At 41.7% G+C, this 17,193-nt stretch overlaps 1 protein-coding gene across 1 annotated transcript; it reads right to left on the reverse strand.

Annotated features, from left to right (window-relative positions):
- Window positions 1–1,772: 1,772 nt before the first annotated feature.
- On the reverse strand, window positions 1,773–15,262 carry Fdx1 (ferredoxin 1). Its single transcript, XM_070038141.1, has 4 exons — window positions 14,922–15,262; window positions 10,940–11,064; window positions 4,859–4,988; window positions 1,773–2,869 (listed from the first exon to the last, which is right to left on the reverse strand). The coding sequence occupies exons 1-4, from the start codon at window positions 15,080–15,082 to the stop codon at window positions 2,755–2,757; spliced, it is 531 nt and encodes a 176-aa protein (XP_069894242.1). The 5' UTR covers window positions 15,083–15,262; the 3' UTR covers window positions 1,773–2,754.
- Between the last annotated feature and the right edge of the window lie 1,931 nt (window positions 15,263–17,193).

The raw sequence follows: 17,193 nt of genomic DNA on the forward strand, positions 1-17,193 counted from the left end.
ACTCAGGACACGAAAAGAAAAAAAAAAAAAAAAAAAAGGTCAGGTAGAAATGACACTATGTACCTTACATAAAACAGGAACAGCTTTTGCTCCCTTTCAGGTACCTGCCCTTACAAGTTAGTCAAGACACAGAGGTTGAGGCTGTGCCTGGGTGTTCAGCCAATAACCCCTTCCCAACCGCAGCAGTCATCCGCCCGTCACAGGAGGGCTAAGCATGGAGTCACCATCTCAGTGCCTGTGCTCTCAGTCTAGTTATCCTGCCCTGCGCTCTGAATTTCTGCCCATAAGAACTGTTTGAAATAACAAAACTGTTGTTGAAGACACACAAGTTTTAGAATAATTTGTTTGACAGCAACAGATAAATCAATAGTTACCTAGAATACACAAATACAAAAGGATCTTTTTTTACGAGCTTTACAACATCGGTTGGGGGGGGGGAGGAGAAGGATTGGGATTGGGGGGGAGGGGGAGGCTGGGAAGGGATGTGAAGGGTAAACAAAGGAGGAGGCTGCAATGCTTGGTAAGAAATGTACGCATTATCCTGCCCATGTAATTGTAACCCCTCTGTACAGTATGTTCACAAATAAAATTAAATTAAATTTTTTAAAAAAAGGATCTTTTTTTTATCAAACTGGAAAAATAACCCTTAGCTAAACCAACTGTACACTGTATCTTCCACTTAATAAGTTCAGACTCCACTAATTTGAACTATTCTTAATTCGAAATAATTTAGACTGAAAACTTTGGAGTGTTTTGGCTGAGTACCATCATTCAAGGTGCTCTGGGAAGGAATTTGGGTGATCCATACAAAGAGACAAGAATATGAAAGTCGGGGGCTGGGAAGTTGGCTCAATGGTAGAGTGCTTGCCTCATATGCATGAGGCCCTGGGTTCGATTTCTCAGCACCACATAAGCAGAAAAAAGCCGGAAGTGGCACTGTGGCTCAAGTGGTAAAGCATTAGCCTTGAGCTGAAGAGCTGAGGGACATCGCTCAGGCCAAGAGTTCAGCCCCCACGACCGGATCAAAAAAATAGAATATGAAAGTCGGGAACTGATGGATCCTGTCTGAGGATCAAGACTGGAAGCCAGCTAGGACAGATAAATCCCAGAGACTCTTATCTACAATTAACTAGCAAAACCTCTCCAGAAGTGGAGGTGTGGCTCAAGTGGTAGAGCCTCAGCTGTGAGCAAAAAAGCAGAGCAAGAGCTGAGTTCAAGGCCCTGAGTTTAAGCCTCAGTACCAGTACAAAAAGAGAGAACATGGAAGCTAATGAAATGAATAAATTGCTTTAAGACCTTTAAAAGCACAGCCTTCTCCATATAGGAGTATTCACTACTCCCTTCAAGTTCTTCCTAACCCCTATCTACATACTGTTTAATTTAAAATCCTACTTGGCAAATAAATCAGTTTGATTCATGTAAGTTCTTTATGCATCTACCTATTTCATCTACCTATTTTTTCTTTTTTTTTTTTTTTTTGTCAGTCATGGGGCTTGAACTCTAGGCCTGGACGCTGTCCCTCAGCAATTCAGCTCATGGCTAGCGCTCTACCACTTGTGCCATAGTGCTATTTCTGGCTTTTTCTGTTTATGTAGTTCTGAGGAATAGAATCCAGGGCCGCATGCATGCGAGGCAAGAACTCTACCACTGAGCCACCTTCCCAGCCCTATCCACGTTTTTTTACCTAATTTTTTTCTGCTCTTCCGCACAATTAGTCCGGATTAATTTTTTAAACAATTATATTCCCAAAGAACACACCGTGTAGCCCCCTGTTATGTTTTACAAATTTATTTATAGTACCGATAAGGATTCAAGTGTCTTCCATACAAAAATGTTGACGTGTGGCACAGAGTTCCCTCCCTCCTCTGGGACTGAGACATCATGATGAGGCCGCACAGGTCACAAGGAAGAAGGGCACGCAGCCCTGGCCATGGGGAGGGAGGGAGGGTGTCCAGCCCAGGCCATGTAGCATGGCAGCTAACCATCTCCTCTGGCTCAGGACATAGAGACCCAAATCATTAACATTTCCATTCTGTATAGCCAGTAATTTACAAATCAGCATTACTTTCAAAAGATTACAAGGGTAAAACTATGTACCTCTTAGATAAGAATAAAGACATCTAATTTTAATTTTTCCCTTGATTTAGTCAGAACAGACATCAACTTTGATAGTGTTACAATGCCTGTGTTCAGACTTATTACTGAATCAAAGTTTTGAAATACATATTTGAAAGTTAGTAAACGCCTTAAAAGCCAATTAAATCTTTTCCATACAGATTTATGTTTAACCACTGCTATACCTTTAAGATCATAAGTTCTCCAGTTTCAGCATGAACATAAAACTCACAAGTACAAGATTCGGGTTCCAGTGGATTGTTTTAATTAGTTAAATGTCCTACTTAAACCATTTAGGTATCTTCCTTCACCCACACCAAACAGAAGTAATAATACCTTTTCCTAACTTCTCCTTCTAGGGAAGCAGACAGGTGTGGTCACATTGTGCTAAAATCACTAAACACACATAAAGTCGGATACAGGAGGTTCTTGACACATAGCTCTCTTTTACTATTTAGCTGACACTTTATAATTTACTACATACTATCAGTACTACCAAAATTCAGTAGTTATACAAGGCAAATTACAACTGTAAAGCTAGTCTGAATAATAAATGCATCCACATTGGTTCTCATTTAATTATACTGAAAATAATTATAAAAATAGGAAATTTTCATGAAAAAATTTTTTTACTGTAGGTTAGGAGTTCTTGCCCATGTCAACAGATTGCCGGGCATCGGCCACTGCATCAGGCACTCGAACAGTCATATTGTCCATAGCTTTGGTCAAACAGACTTGGCAGCCCAGCCGTGACCTGTGAGAAGAGGGTGGAGGTTCGCTTTAGTATTCACATTCATCAGTCACAAGGCGGTGCACAGTAGTTCAGGACATTCTTATGTTTCCTTACCCACAGCAGTTAGGGAATTTATTAACCTTTTAGATTTTCATGAGATCAAAACAGATATAACCAGACTGTTTTTATCTAGCTATAAACTAGAGGGTAACAGACCATAAATACGAAACAGTCTGGTACGGCCAGGCTTCATGTTAGCCTTTATTTTCTATCTACAAATTGATTCAACAGAACTATTACCTTCTGGTGAGAAAGCTGCTGAGCAATGAAATAAGCAGAGGACATAAGAGAACAGAAAATAATTAATCAACCCCAGATCATCAAAATGACTATAGAAAGTACACTTTTTAAAGCTTTTAGATAAGAAATTTAGAACAAATGCATAGACCTAAACCAGTTATCTCTGAGATCAAGCTGCATCTTTAAGCATCTTACAATCTCTGCTGTAGTCATTTCAGACTTATGAGCCTGGTTTCAATACCATAAAGGTGTCTCTATGGCTAGTCTACATTTACTTAGATCCTTTTTAACTTTTTACATTCCATGACTCTCCTAACACAACTTTTTCCTTTATTTGCTTTTTCTTTTCACTTAGAATATTATCTATTCATACAAATACCTACAAATGTTACCTAAATAAAAGGCAAGCAATTAGCTACAAAGGAACCCTCTTATTAAGAAACACAATTCTCAAAATAATACAGTCATTGGAAGTATTTTCTACATCATTCTTTAGGAGAGAAAAAAGGTGTTGACAGAGAATGTGTCACTGAAGGTGCTTTGGTATTCAGTATGTTCCCAGTCTTCTCCTCTCTATCTGTCTTCACTCTATCAAGTGGAAAATAAGAGCTGGGGACACAGCTCAGTGGCAGAGCACTGGCCTACCACATGCAAAGCATGTGTTGTTCTACCCTGAGCACACAACAAAAGAGGGAAATAAACTATGAGAAGAATGACTTTTTGCAAATGACTGTAGTTTGGTGAGGACTCAATGAAATCTCATCTGTAGCTACATCATACACATGGTATTAATAAAGCTACTGTTAAATTTCATTAGCCTCACAAAGTTACAGTTAAATAAAGCCCACCCTAAGCACCAAGCCCTCCCTGAAAGAAGCAACCAGAAATCTTCCTTGACTGCAACTAAGAATGGATAATTAAAAAATAGTAAGTATCACTCAACATCACCTGCAGTATAAATCTTACCATGTTTAAGAGTAACTCTACCTATTAATAATAAAAAATAAGCTCTGATTAATTTACTGTAATGTACACTAAGAAAAAGAACCAGACATCTTAACATTATCACTATTATATATTAAGTGTCTTTGAAAAGTCTGTTCTCTCAAACAGGTAAAATTTTCCACTGTAATTTTGTTCAATTATTATATCTGTCCTTCAAGAATACTATAAAAAGCATTACATTGAATTCCATCCTGCTGAATTGTGATAAATATTAATTCCTGGAGTAAAAATAGACGAAGAAGATGCATTAAGATGTAGAACTTACAATCCTTCTACTTTTTAAAAGGGAACCTTTGGCAAGGGTTCCACTTGGGACAGTGGAGAAATGCCATGCATGGATGGGTACACCTGCCACTGCTCCCTCACCTGGGAGAGCACCCTCACAGGTGGGAAGGTAAGCAGACACAAAGTAATAAAAGGTGCATCTTTCCAGCTCACCAGTATGACTGACGCTGTCTTTTCTTTTAGTACTTTTGTCTTTTTTTGCTCACTCTATGCCCAGGATCTAAGCCATTGCCTAGCATGTAACAGAGACAGCCTAAATATGTTTTTGAATACAAATATTTTTCATCTCTTCCCTCCAAAGACAAGAGGAAACTCAACTGCAGTACATGCAACTTGGGGCAGATACACACAAACACTTTCTGCTCCAAAGGCCTGGGCCTGAAAAAGACAATCATAATAAGGACCCACTCCTCGTCTTACCTGTCTGTTAGTCCATAAGCTAGATCCAGCATGTCATTCTCCTCATCGGTGATTGGATCTAATTTCTCATAAATGTGATCCTCAAAGATGAGGTGGCAGGTAGAGCAAGCCAAGGTTCCTTCACAGGCCCCTACAAAAGCAACAGACACAACCACACTCTCAGTGTCACACCACTGGAACCTGGACTACTGTGTTATTTACTTTAAAATTTTGGTGTGTGCCAGGACTGGGGCTTGAACTCAGGGCTGGGTGCTGTCCCTGAGCTCTTTTGCTCAAGGCTAGCCTTCTACCTTTGCTCCATAGAGCCACTTCTAGTTTTCTGGTGGTTAATTGGAGATAAAAGTCTTCAGGACTTTCCCACCCAGGATGATTCTGAACCATGATCCTCAGCTCTCAGTCTGATGAGTAGCTAGAATTACAGGCATGAGCCACCGGCATCTAGTGCATATTTATTATTTAAATAAATGTGCCATGTTCCTGATCCCTCTTCATGACCCTTCTTTATGTTCTCCTATAAAAGTCAACAAATTATACTTTCCTTATTTTTCTATACTAGAGGAACCTGAAATACAACACACTGTAAGACTCAGTGTAAAATCTGCATAAGAGGGCTGATCCTAACCCAGAGCAACTGGGGTCAGGCTGTGTTACAAGCATCATTACAGAATTGAGTCTGCAGCAGTCACAAGATGCCAACCAGACAAGCAGTGGCTGCAGGAAATGCAGTCTCCTGACAACTCTATAATAAGACAGCAAGCTAATGGTACTTCGAGAGTTTGTCTTCTGAGATTTTACCTGTATGCTTTGTTTTTTTAATTGAGAATTCTAGAGAATAGTAAAGACATAGATTGGAGGAGGGGGAAACAATAAGAGGAAAACAATTTTTTTAAATAATAAAGATATGGGTGTAAATGAAGCCTGAACTTATAACTTATAAGGAAAAAACATGACACCATTTGTGATCCTTTTCTATCTCCTTTTCAACCTATGTGCCTATGTGCCTTTTCTTTTTTTTTTTTTTTACTTTCTTTGGCCTTGCTACAGAATCTCAGTGGGAATGTAAGTATGGTGAAGGGACTCATAATTGTCATGTATTCATGTGTATACAGACATAGACACACATGTGAACTTCTAGCGATCACATATTATGGAAGGGGCTTCCTAAAGACTTGTAAAACTAGTTAGAGTCATGGCTCAGGAGAGAGAGTCTGTCTAGCAAGTATGAGGCCCAGTAAAATAGGCTTACGCAGAACAGACATTTAAGTTTCTTATAGCTCTATACCTACCTTTCAAATGATCAAAATTGCTTCAGGCCTCAGAGAACACAATGTTAGTGCCAGAGAATGGGAGAGAAGAGGAGGAAATGCTGCTGTTGAGATGGTAGACTCGGCTGCACAGGAGCACATTTCCAAACCCCTTGCACAGCACAGCATGGTGACTATAGTTAATACAACGTACATTTCAATATGATCTCAATGTCTCCCCACCAAGTAAGTGAGCCATTCCACATTGCATACATACATCAAACATCACATTGTAACCCATAAATACATACATCATGACTGACAATTAATAATATCACATGACTTAGCACAACCTTAGGGACCCATTATAGCCACACAACCACAAGCCCCTCCTTGATGTTAGGCTAGTGTTTCATCTACCATCCAACTTGTTTATACTGTCTTCATATCTTAAAGGAATATGTACTTTAGTAGTGCTCTTATTCTGTTGGCATTCTGACTAATATTTGGAGCTCTCTGTCTTAAATTAATTCTCCTAAATTAATTCAGAGCTTTAGCTTGCTACTTTGTACTCTTTTGAACTCCCAAAGCTTACAATTCACCTGGCCTGACAGCTTAAAATTATAGGACTTTGCTTTTATTTGGTTTTCACTGTACTGAGGCCTGAATTTGGGACCTTAGCTTCATTAGGCAGGTACTCTACCTGTGGAGCCACACCTGCTACCCTTCTTTGCTTTACTTATGTTGCAGATAGATGCATACTTTTTGCTCCTACCAGTCTTGGACCATAATCCTCACATCCAAGTCTCCCAGCTTAGACTGGGATGCCTCATCGATGCTATGCCTTATATGTTTAATGAAATGTGGGTCCCATTAACTCTACTAGAGTTCACCTCAAACCACAATTCTCCTGATCTCTGCATCCTGAATAGCTGGGATTATGGGTGAAAGCCATCATGTTCAGCCAAAATTACAGGACTCTTGACAAGTTTTGTGACAAGACTGTGATTTTGCTAGAGTAATAATCTTGTTAACCTACACAATTTTAAGCCTAGGTAATTTTAACATTACACTAGAATCTTAAGGTATAGTTGCGTACTACTCTAAAGACTGATGGCTAATAAAATGTCACCTTAGTTTTATTTTTTAAAAAAGGAATAAAAATAATACAAGTTGGAGCAACCCTCTGAAATTCCTATCATAAATTATTTCTCAGGGAAAATTAGGTATCTGCAGACTGTGTACTTTTCCTGTCATATAATGTGAGTGCCTGATGACAAGAAGAGGTGGTTTCGTGTGTGCGCATCTTATGTCAAGATCATGATGCTGACAAGACAGGGTGCCCACCCCCACACCTGACCCCTTCCCTAACACAGGCCTAGAACACAGCTGCTTGAGAGTATTGTATGTAGAGTTATGCAAAAACACAACATCTAATTTTCCAAAGTAAAGATTGACCTAGCAGTCAGAAATACATTAATAACCACGATGGAAATCAACACAGCTGTATATAAACATTATCAGGACCTCTCGATTTCAATAGCTTCCCCCAAAGCAGACAGATGAAGGGAAGACGTGATACAGAAGAAAAATCTCAATCTGAGACCCTATCCTAAAGCAAGGTAAATTGAATCACAGATGTGCGGCTGCCCTCTAGTGACAGAGTACTGCAATACACGCTGAAAACCATCACATAAGGCATCTGCAGTAAGAATCCTTACAAATTTGTATAGCTTGCGGCATTCACAACTATCCATCTTCATTTATTTATTCACTCATTACTTCTATGCAATGAGGAGTTCAGTGAGAGTGGCGTTATCCCTCGTTGGTCACAGGGACTGTGGCCGGTCCAGAGAAGACAGACTAAGGCAGATAGGGGGACAGTGGAGAAAGGACAAACACCAGGTAGCCAGTTTAGTGGTGCTGGGCTACTCAAAACAAGTTTACATGGGCCCAGGCTAAGGAGAGAAACCTCCCTCAGGAATGGGTGTTCCTTCGTCACAGTGTCCTGCCCATCTCTTCCACGGCACTGGTCAGTCTAGAAATTTTATCTTTCCCCTGTTCCATTCAAGGAGGTATCATGTAAACTGAGAGTTAATGGATGAAAAGCAGCAAACACATTTGTAGATAGGAAGACAATGAACTATCTGAACAGAGGGTAAAATATGTATAAAATGCACAGAAAGAAAAACAATCTGGTCTGAGTTTAAGCTAAGAAGAGGCCAGTATGGCAAGGTTGGGGAGAATAATACTAAATGGCATGGATTGTGTAAGTCATTTAGGCCAGAATAAGAAACATGTATTTGAGTTTAAATGCTACAGGCAGTCATTTAAAATGAGAGCTCTGACTTCCCTGGTGATGCGCAGCCACTGGGCTCAAAAGCAGCAGCAGGTAGCAGCTTCAGGCCTGTAATGATTGAAAAGTGTCTGGATAGAGCCAATAAAATATACTGGAAACACAATGTCTTGGAGACATGACTGACAGGAGGAGGCTGCTGGTTGCTGGGGGAGAGATTAGAAGATTCAGGCTTCAGTTGCCAAGCAGTGCTCATTACTCAAGCAGAAAATAGAAAGTGAAAGACTTTAAATCAATGCGCTTAAACTAATGTGTGTGGGGGGGGCACAGGGTTTAAATTCAGGGCCTGGCACTTGCTTAGACATCTTGTTTACTCAGCTGGCATTCTACCCTTGAACCACACCTCCAACCCTACTTTTTGCTAGTTGTTTTGGAAATAAGAGTCTAGCAAAGTTTTCTGCATAGACCGACCTTGATCTATGATCCTCCATGTCTCAGCCTCTCAGAGCTGAGATTATAGGTGTGAGACGCTAGTGCCTACCAAAACTAGTTTTCATATTTTGATACATATCATGAACATCTACTAACCAATAAAAACAAGAACCCATGAAAAAAAGCCGCAAAAAAAATAACCCTGAGTATTTAATTCATAAAACAAATTTTCCTCAGTAACTCTATCCCCAGGAATTTACTGCAAGAAAATTCTAGAACATGAACTTAGAAAAGTACTCAAGATGCTCTCTTTAATATTCCTTATCATAACTGAAAGCTGGAAGCCACCTAAATATTTAGAGAAAAGGATGCAGTAAGTAAATCATGGCATGTCTAGATAAAAGTATGTAGTTATTTAAAATGATGGTCACAAAAGAGTATTTAATGGCATTGTTTGTTAAGTGGCAAATGTATGGTGGGGGGGGGAGGGGAGGGGAGGTTGCTAATGTCTAAACCCAGTAAGTTTTGTGTGTGTGCCACTGAAGGCAAGCCTAAAACTACATCACTGTCTTCAAGTGTTTATTAAAATAATCAAGACTGTTCCTTTAATGCCTTTGAAAGCATACTTTCTAAGCTCTTTGCCAACTTAGTACCTCCTCCTAAATGAACAGCAGGGTTTCACAGTGATTAAATTTCTTCATCATGTGAGATCATGTGCAGCCTCCTTCCATAACTGCTTTGGGGTGTGCTTCCACATCACACCACCACTAAATGGAGGTTCAATTAACTCTGTTATTAAAATTCAGATTAAAGCTTCTCAAATACAACACAGCAGCACGATTCATGCACTTCTGTCAAAGCTAGGAGATACTTCTGTCAGCCCAAGCAGCTCTGCCATATGTTAATGAGCTCAAAGTTCACAATCCACCACAACAGTGAACTTTAAAACTAGCAAATCTCCCTGACATGTAATAAATGTGAAAAGATTCACAACACTTTAGAAGCTAGTATATTTTGTTTTAATATTTTATATTGTTTTCACTTTATGCAATTCATATTTGCACTAAATGCTACTATGTTTTTTAAAGCACATGGAATTTTTCCAGGAAGATTTGCAGACAGGTCAAATAGTGACAGTGCTTGGTAAGGAATTCTGAGGAATTCAAGCCTGCTTTGCTTCCCCAGTGACCACAAGGCTGCTGAATTTCACAGCCAAGCCACAAATACTACAGCGCTTAACCACAGTTAACACAATGGTGGGTCCTCTGCTAAGTCCTTCACTTCCCAATTTTTTTGTTGTTGTTGGTGGTGGTGGTCATGAGGCTTGAACTCAGGGCCTGGATGCTGTCTTTTGCTCAAGGCTAGCACTCTACCACTTTGGACCATAGTGCCACTTACAGTTTTGTGGTGGTTCATTGGAGATAAGAGTTATACAGACTTTCCTGCCCAGGCTGGCTTTGAACTGGGATCCTCAGATCTCAACCTCTTGAGTAGCTAGGATTATAGGCATGAGCCACCAGCTCCCATCTTTCACTTCCCAATTTTTAAGAACTCTGTGAGACTGGAACTATTACCCAAACCTACAGAAGAGAAAACTGAGATATAAACAAGATAAACATTTCATGGCTAGTGACAATGATGGCTTGTGTACCATAGTCTGTCTGACTTAAAAGTGATACATATTATCTTTCTATATATTATGTACATAATTGTATCTCCTTTAATTGTGAAAAAATAATTCAGTAAACATTTTCAGTTAAAAGTGTAGCCAAGCCAGACATGGTAGCACATGCCTATAATCCCAGCACTTGGGAGGCTAAGCAAGAGGATCTCAAGTTTGAGGCCAGCCTGAGCTACTGAGCGAGAGACCCTGCCCTCAGTCTGCAGGAAACAATTAGGTAACAAATGAAGCCATAGATTTCTGGTCACTTGGTCACTTATAAAGATTACAATAGTATCACTCTCCTATTCCTTACAAATGAAAACTCCAACACATCCTGAATTTCAGTATTTTATTTAGTAATCAACAGGTTAGAATTTCCCAAAAACACCAGCTGAAACCTATTCACTGGCTTCACTTATGAATTTGAAGGAGTGTTCTATACTCACCGAAACCATCAATATCCAGATTATTTTCAATCACAACATCTAACAAAGAGTCACCAATTTTTCCTTTGGTTGTTAATGTTTCACCGTCACGGTTTATAAAGTGGATTGTTATTTTATCTTCGGAGCTGGAAAAGAAAGCAGTTGCTTAGTATTTCTAGGAACTTTAAACGATAAGTGTGTGTGTGTGTGTGTGTGTGTGCACGCACACACACACACACACACACTAGCCATGGGATTTAAATTCAGGGTCCAGGCACTGTTCCCGAGCTTTTTCACTAAAAGCTGACACTGTACCACTTGAGCCACAGTTCCACTTCTGGCTTTTTGCTGACTAATTTGAGATTTTAAAAAATTCTCACAGATTTTCCTGCCTAGGTTGTCTTAGAACTGTGATCCTCAAATCTCAGCCTCCCAAACTGCTGGGATTACAGGTATGAGCCACCAGGACCTAGCTTGCAAATCGTAATTTAAGAGGACTGTAGGAGCATAGCTCAAGTGGTAGAGTGCCTGCCTAGAGAGCACAAAGCCCAGTACCACTAAAAAAAAAAAAAAAAAAAAAGAAATTAAGTTTAAATAATCCTTTTAACCCATGAGGTTAAAAATATTGAAGCATGCACATGCATATGAATATGCTTATTTTATGGTACTTTTTTCTCTCCAAAGCTTAAGAAGATCCAATCAAAAGCATATCCTTCTATCCAACTACCCAGGTTACAAGTCTACCACCTTAAAGGAAATATGCCAGACTACCTGTTGATAGTCTGGCTCCCCACTGGTCACAAGCCTGTACCATGTGACTCTCATCTGTTCACTAGTAATGACTGGTGTTGGTAGATTCTGAAGGTTTTCTCCCATCCAAGAAATAGTAAAAGCTTTAAGCTAGTCCCATAAAGAATAAGACTTCACACTAGGAAATAGATAACCTCTGAGTCCTGTACCATCACCAATTAAGCAGCCATCACAACAAACAACTATTTTGTTTTTTTGTTTTGTTTTTGTCAGTCATAAGGCATGAACTCTGGGCCTGGGCGCTGTCCCAGATCAAGGCTGGTGCTCTACCACTTGAGCCACAGAGCCACTTCTGGCTTTTTCTGATTATATGGTGCTGAGGAATTGAACCCAGAGCCTCATGCATGCAAGGGCAAGCATTCTACCACTGAGCCACCTTCTCAGCCCCGACAACTATTTTATTTATCCAGCTGGTACTGGGGTTTGAACTTTGAAATCAGGGCCTTGTACTCACTGGGCTTGCTTTTTGGGCTGGAACTACTTGAGTTTTTTTGTGCCCTAGCTGGTTTTGCACTTAAATCCTCCAGATCTCGGCCTCCTAAGTAGCTAGGATTAAAGTGAGTCCCAGGAGTCAGCTCAAAATAACTATTGTCTATGTTATCCTTCACCCATTGTTTACTTTTACATTTAATTCTGCTGCACACAGAGGAGATTTCAACCAAGCTGAGAGGGGTGTGCTGTCCTACAGGTCTCAGTAGGCTTCTAATGTGGGGAGCGCTGCATCTGCAGACAACCCTGGAGGGGGGAGGGTGGGGAGAGATGAGCTGCTGGACAGACATGGGGTAGGAGTATTTCTCAGTTAGCAGGAGACTCTACTGAGAAGCATGGTAAAACCAGAGCCCACAATCCTAAAGAGGTAGATTGTCAGAAGAGCCCATTCAAGATAACCCAGGCAGAAAGTTAGCAAGACCTCATCTCCACAACCAAGAGGGATGTGGTGGCAAATACCTCTAACCCAGCTACGTGGAGTGGATGAGATAGGCAAAAAGTTTGTGACCCTATCTGAAAAATAACTAAAGCAAAAAAAAGGGGGGGGCGCTTAGGGGTGTGGCTCAAGTAGTAAAACACTAATCTAGCAAATCAAGGCCTGGGGTCAAACCACAGCATAGCCTAAATTTTTTTTAAGTAGAAGAAAAACAAGACAAAAGGACTTGCAGACAAGGCTGAAGAAGTGCAACTCCTTGTATTGAACTGAGTGAACTCACCATTACCACCAAATAGATATATATATACACACATATATACATTTATGTGTATATACATGTACATGTATGTGTACATATGCATACCTACGCATATATTTGTGTATGTATATATGGACATGCATACTTAGTGTTATACCGGAATTCGAGGACCCCCAGAAGACCACCAGAGACCACGATCAATGTAAGCAACAAAGAGCCAGTTTATTGCAAGCTTGAGCTTGCTTGGTCCTCCGCGCACATGGTAACCAGTGACGCTAAGAGGCCCTGAGCATAGAATCAGCGCAGCTTTTATTGTACTGAACAAACAACTTTAAGGAACTTTTACATAAGAAATTACATGATTGGTTAACATTTAAAGCAAGCTTAGCTGGGCAAATAATGATTGGTTGACCTTTACAGAAAAATGTCCTTGGTCCATAGCTTGACGGAAAAAACGGTTACGAGTCACACCCGGTTACGAGTCACACCCGGACCAACAGAATGCATGGCATATCTCGCCCTGGGCTCTGAAGTACGGGTTGGTCAGAAACTCTTAGTCCTAGGTGGCTGGGGGGCACCACCACTTGGGGGCTAACACCTGCCTTAAGCAAACACCATCTATAGCTCCAAGAACTTTGCATGGCTTTCTGTCATAAATTCCTAGCATTGGGGCTAAAGTGGATCACGAGTCAAGTCGCAGAACTGAGATGGAGTGTTAAACAAAAATGGAGTTGCTTAGGTTTCTTAAAACATTATATTTCTTCCCTAGGGCCTTACTGCCCCAGCCTCCTGGAAGGGCGTTGCAGCTGTGGGGATAATTCTGAGGACTCTGCGCCCTTGGTCAAGGCTGTAAACCCTTTGAAGTCTTTTACTAAGCAACTCTAGGCTCCCAGGCTGACATTCCATTACTGAGTAACTAAAACCAGTCACAGTTAAAATCATACCAAAAAACCATAAAATCATCTAGCACAAAGCAATTCGTACAGAAGCAAAAATGAGCAGTTAGTAATCATAACTTCTAATTTCTATCACATTAAGCATTAATGTTACTCCATGCCTTTTAATAAATTCATTCAGGGGGTGCTTGCCTACTTTGATGAGGGGAGTCCAGTTTTTCACTCCACTCCTCAAGGTTTTAGCAGAGTTTTTAGCAAGCAAAGGTACAGAACGAAAATGGCTGTCAGGTGCTGTCTATATATTTTTAGTTCTTCACTTACATGTGTGTATCCCAAATAATATATTCAGAGGAGACACCTCCCACTTACAAAAGCATACATGTTCCCTTACTAGTTAAGGTAGATAATAATCCCCGTTCTTACAAAGCTTACCAAGCAGGAAGTACAGCCCTCAAAGGCTAGTGCCCTTTGGCTCACAGGCCGCAGAAGGTGGGGAAAGCCAGGAAACGGGGGCCAAATAAAATCCTGCTCGCCTTCCCCAGGATCAAACGACACCCGCCGAGCCGGCTCAGTAGGGGGGTAACCAGGCCTAAGTCTTCCCAAGGAGAAAATGGGACAGCAGACAAATCGCAGACTCTCCTTCCAGCGGCACCTACTCGCCGGGGTCAAAGAGCTGGCGGAGGCCTTCGGCGTGTAAACCTCCACCGTGTGACCTCGATCCAAAACGGCGAAAACCCCCGGGCACAGAGCCTCTGACCAAGTTAGGCAACTCGGCCCTCGTGGGCCAAAGGCAAGTTCAGGGTGTCGCCCGGGTCTGTCCCGGGGGTCAAGTGCACGACCCGGCTCCGGTCCCAGCAGGGGGGAATCTGGCAAGGTCACCACAAGGTCAACCGTAGCTCAGACCCACAGGGCAGGGGGGAACCCGGGGGACCCGGAGGCGCGGGGCCGCGAGCGGGGCACCCCCGGGTCTCCACGGCCCGTCCGCAGGGAATGGCTCCGGAAGGAATTAGCGGCCAGGCGCCGGGGAGGCGACGCCCCCAGCGGCAGGCCGGGGAAGCGCGACGCGGCCGCCGAGCTTGAGGCCCACCCGCCCCGCACGCGCCCCGGCCTCACCTGCTCCACGCCCGCGCCGACACGCTCAGCGGCCGGCTTCCCCCGGGCACGACGCGCGCCCTCGCGCGGGCTCCGGCGACAAACAGCCAGCGGTGGGCCGGGCCGCGCAAGGCCGTGGAGGCGGCGGCGCGCAGGACCCGGGCGCCCCCAGCGGCGGCCATGGCCCCGGGTGTGTGGGAGCTGCCGGAAGCGAGGCGGACCACCGGGCGGCGGTCCCCAGAGGGCGGGGAGACGGGGGTCGCCGCGCTGACGCTAAGGGGCGCCGGACGGGCCGCGCGTGTTGTTGCTCTGAGCGGATGCGCAGCGCGCCGCCGACCTTCGGCGTGACCTATAAACCGGCCCGCTCCGAGGTCGGCCCCGCCCCTCCCGCGGAAGACCCCGCCCCTCTCCTCCAGGCCCCGCCCACTCCCTTTCCTTAGGGGCGGGGCTACGTGCGAACGGCCGGTTTTGCTTTAACCTTCGGGCTTCAAGTACAAAAATTTCATTTATTAAAACAAAATAATGTCACCTTTGTGAAGCAACCATAGACACGTCAAATATTTCAAAACGTGGAATAGTTAAATGACTTAAATAATCTACCTTTTCAGTGATTTTTATTTACTCAATTTTAAACCTAGTCAGTGTGCTTCTGTATTTTATAAAAATATAAAGCACTTGGTAAAATGGCTAGTTTGCACCAGCTAAGAAATAGCACTTACCCTTGTCTAGTTATGATTTTATTTTTTTTATTTATCTACTTTTTTTTTTTTGCTTATGTGGTGCTGAAGAATGGAACTCAGGGCCTCATGCATGCAAGGACAAGCACTTTACCACTGAGCCACCTTCCCAGCCCTGAGATGTAATGATTTTAAAAAACATAAATTCAATATGTCGTAGGAAAATCTGCAAAGCACATAAGGAATTATAGCCCTTACGAATATAAATGCACCTTCTAGTGATTATATGACTCAAAACTACCCAAATTTGATAAAGTAGCTTCTTTAAAATGTCATAATAGGCCTTGTTTTGAAAATGTTATTAAAAATAAGAAACATCTTGATTAAACCGCAACATCAGCATTTCTTAACAAAAAATGTAGTATTTACATGGAAAGGTGGGCATATCTTGTATTCAAGTTTTCAAGTTTGATCACCATTAAAATATTCTCTACAACTGATAAAAACTACACAAAGTATAATGATGAGGTAATATATACTTTGAAGAAATTATTTGAAACAACACTTAAATATCCTCAATGCCTAAACTGTAGAAGAATGCTTTTAAAGATCCTCCATCATGATTATGACATGTATCTCGGTTTCTTTGTCTTAGTCTTAGTCGTTTAAAACATGCCTAGCAGGAACGATTCATTTCAAAAGATAAAGCCAAATAGAATATCTGGAGGCAAATACCCAGTAAAAACAATCTCTGGTTAATAACTAAATCTCTCTCTCTCACTCCCCACTCCCTAGAAAAACAAAACAGTTTACAGCAACAGCTATTCTGGGCATATCAAATAAGGACGGTAAGAGATTTGGAAAGTTTCCAAATGCCAATAGAAGTTATGCATAATTATTTTACAATTATGACTATAAAATTATAGATTGTTACAATCATAAATTTATTTAGGGCTGCTAGAGAAGGTAGGTCAGACAAATGCTGCGAACACAAAATGAGAATTGGAAGGAAATTTTCTTTTGTTCGAATGAAATTTCTAAAACCAGAAAAATGAATTGTAAAATATACTTCATTGTATTTAGTATGTAATGAAAAGAGAGGCTTTGAGATCAGAAAAAAAAGGCAATGTTCAAACCCAAGGTCTACCACATAAGCAATCCAAGACCTTGGATAAATTTTTCTCTCCAAGGATCAGTGTTTCCACAACTCATGGATAAGATATGGCATGTCAGGGCCACTCCCAGGGTTAGACAAACGGACACACAATGTCCAGAGTGTCACAAACCATGCTCAGTACATCTTCCCGAGCCTTTCCCATAAAACAGCTAAAGACACAAGTGTAAATGCTCTAAATACAATATAAGATGCTTTAAAGAATATCCAAGCCTGGCTCCGGTAGCTCATGCTTATAATCTAGCTATATAGGAGGCTGAGATCTAAGAATTGAAGTTCAAAGCCAATGAAGGCAGAAAAGTCCATGAGAATCTTATCTCCAATGAAGTACCAAAAGGCCAGAAGTGGAGCTGTGGCTCAAGTGGTAGAGTGCCAGCCTTAAAAAAAGTTAAGGGACAGTGCCCAGGCCCTGAGTTCAAACCTCAATGCCTGCACATGCGCA

Source organism: Dipodomys merriami, unplaced genomic scaffold, assembly GCF_024711535.1.
Source record: "Dipodomys merriami isolate MVZ:Mamm:240054 unplaced genomic scaffold, mDipMer1.0.p SCAF_29, whole genome shotgun sequence".
NCBI classification, from domain to species: domain Eukaryota; kingdom Metazoa; phylum Chordata; class Mammalia; order Rodentia; family Heteromyidae; genus Dipodomys; species Dipodomys merriami.

Bases quoted from the DNA above. Each gene is read 5' to 3' on its own strand.
- Fdx1 (XM_070038141.1), bottom strand. From the start codon at position 15,082: ATGGCCGCCGCTGGGGGCGCCCGGGTCCTGCGCGCCGCCGCCTCCACG. The intron at 11,065-14,921 runs GTGAGGCCGGGG...TTTCTTTTCCAG, and splicing joins TCGGCGCGGGCGTGGAGCAG to CTCCGAAGATAAAATAACAA. The intron at 4,989-10,939 runs GTGAGTATAGAA...TTGCTTTTGTAG, and splicing joins TCTGGATATTGATGGTTTCG to GGGCCTGTGAAGGAACCTTG.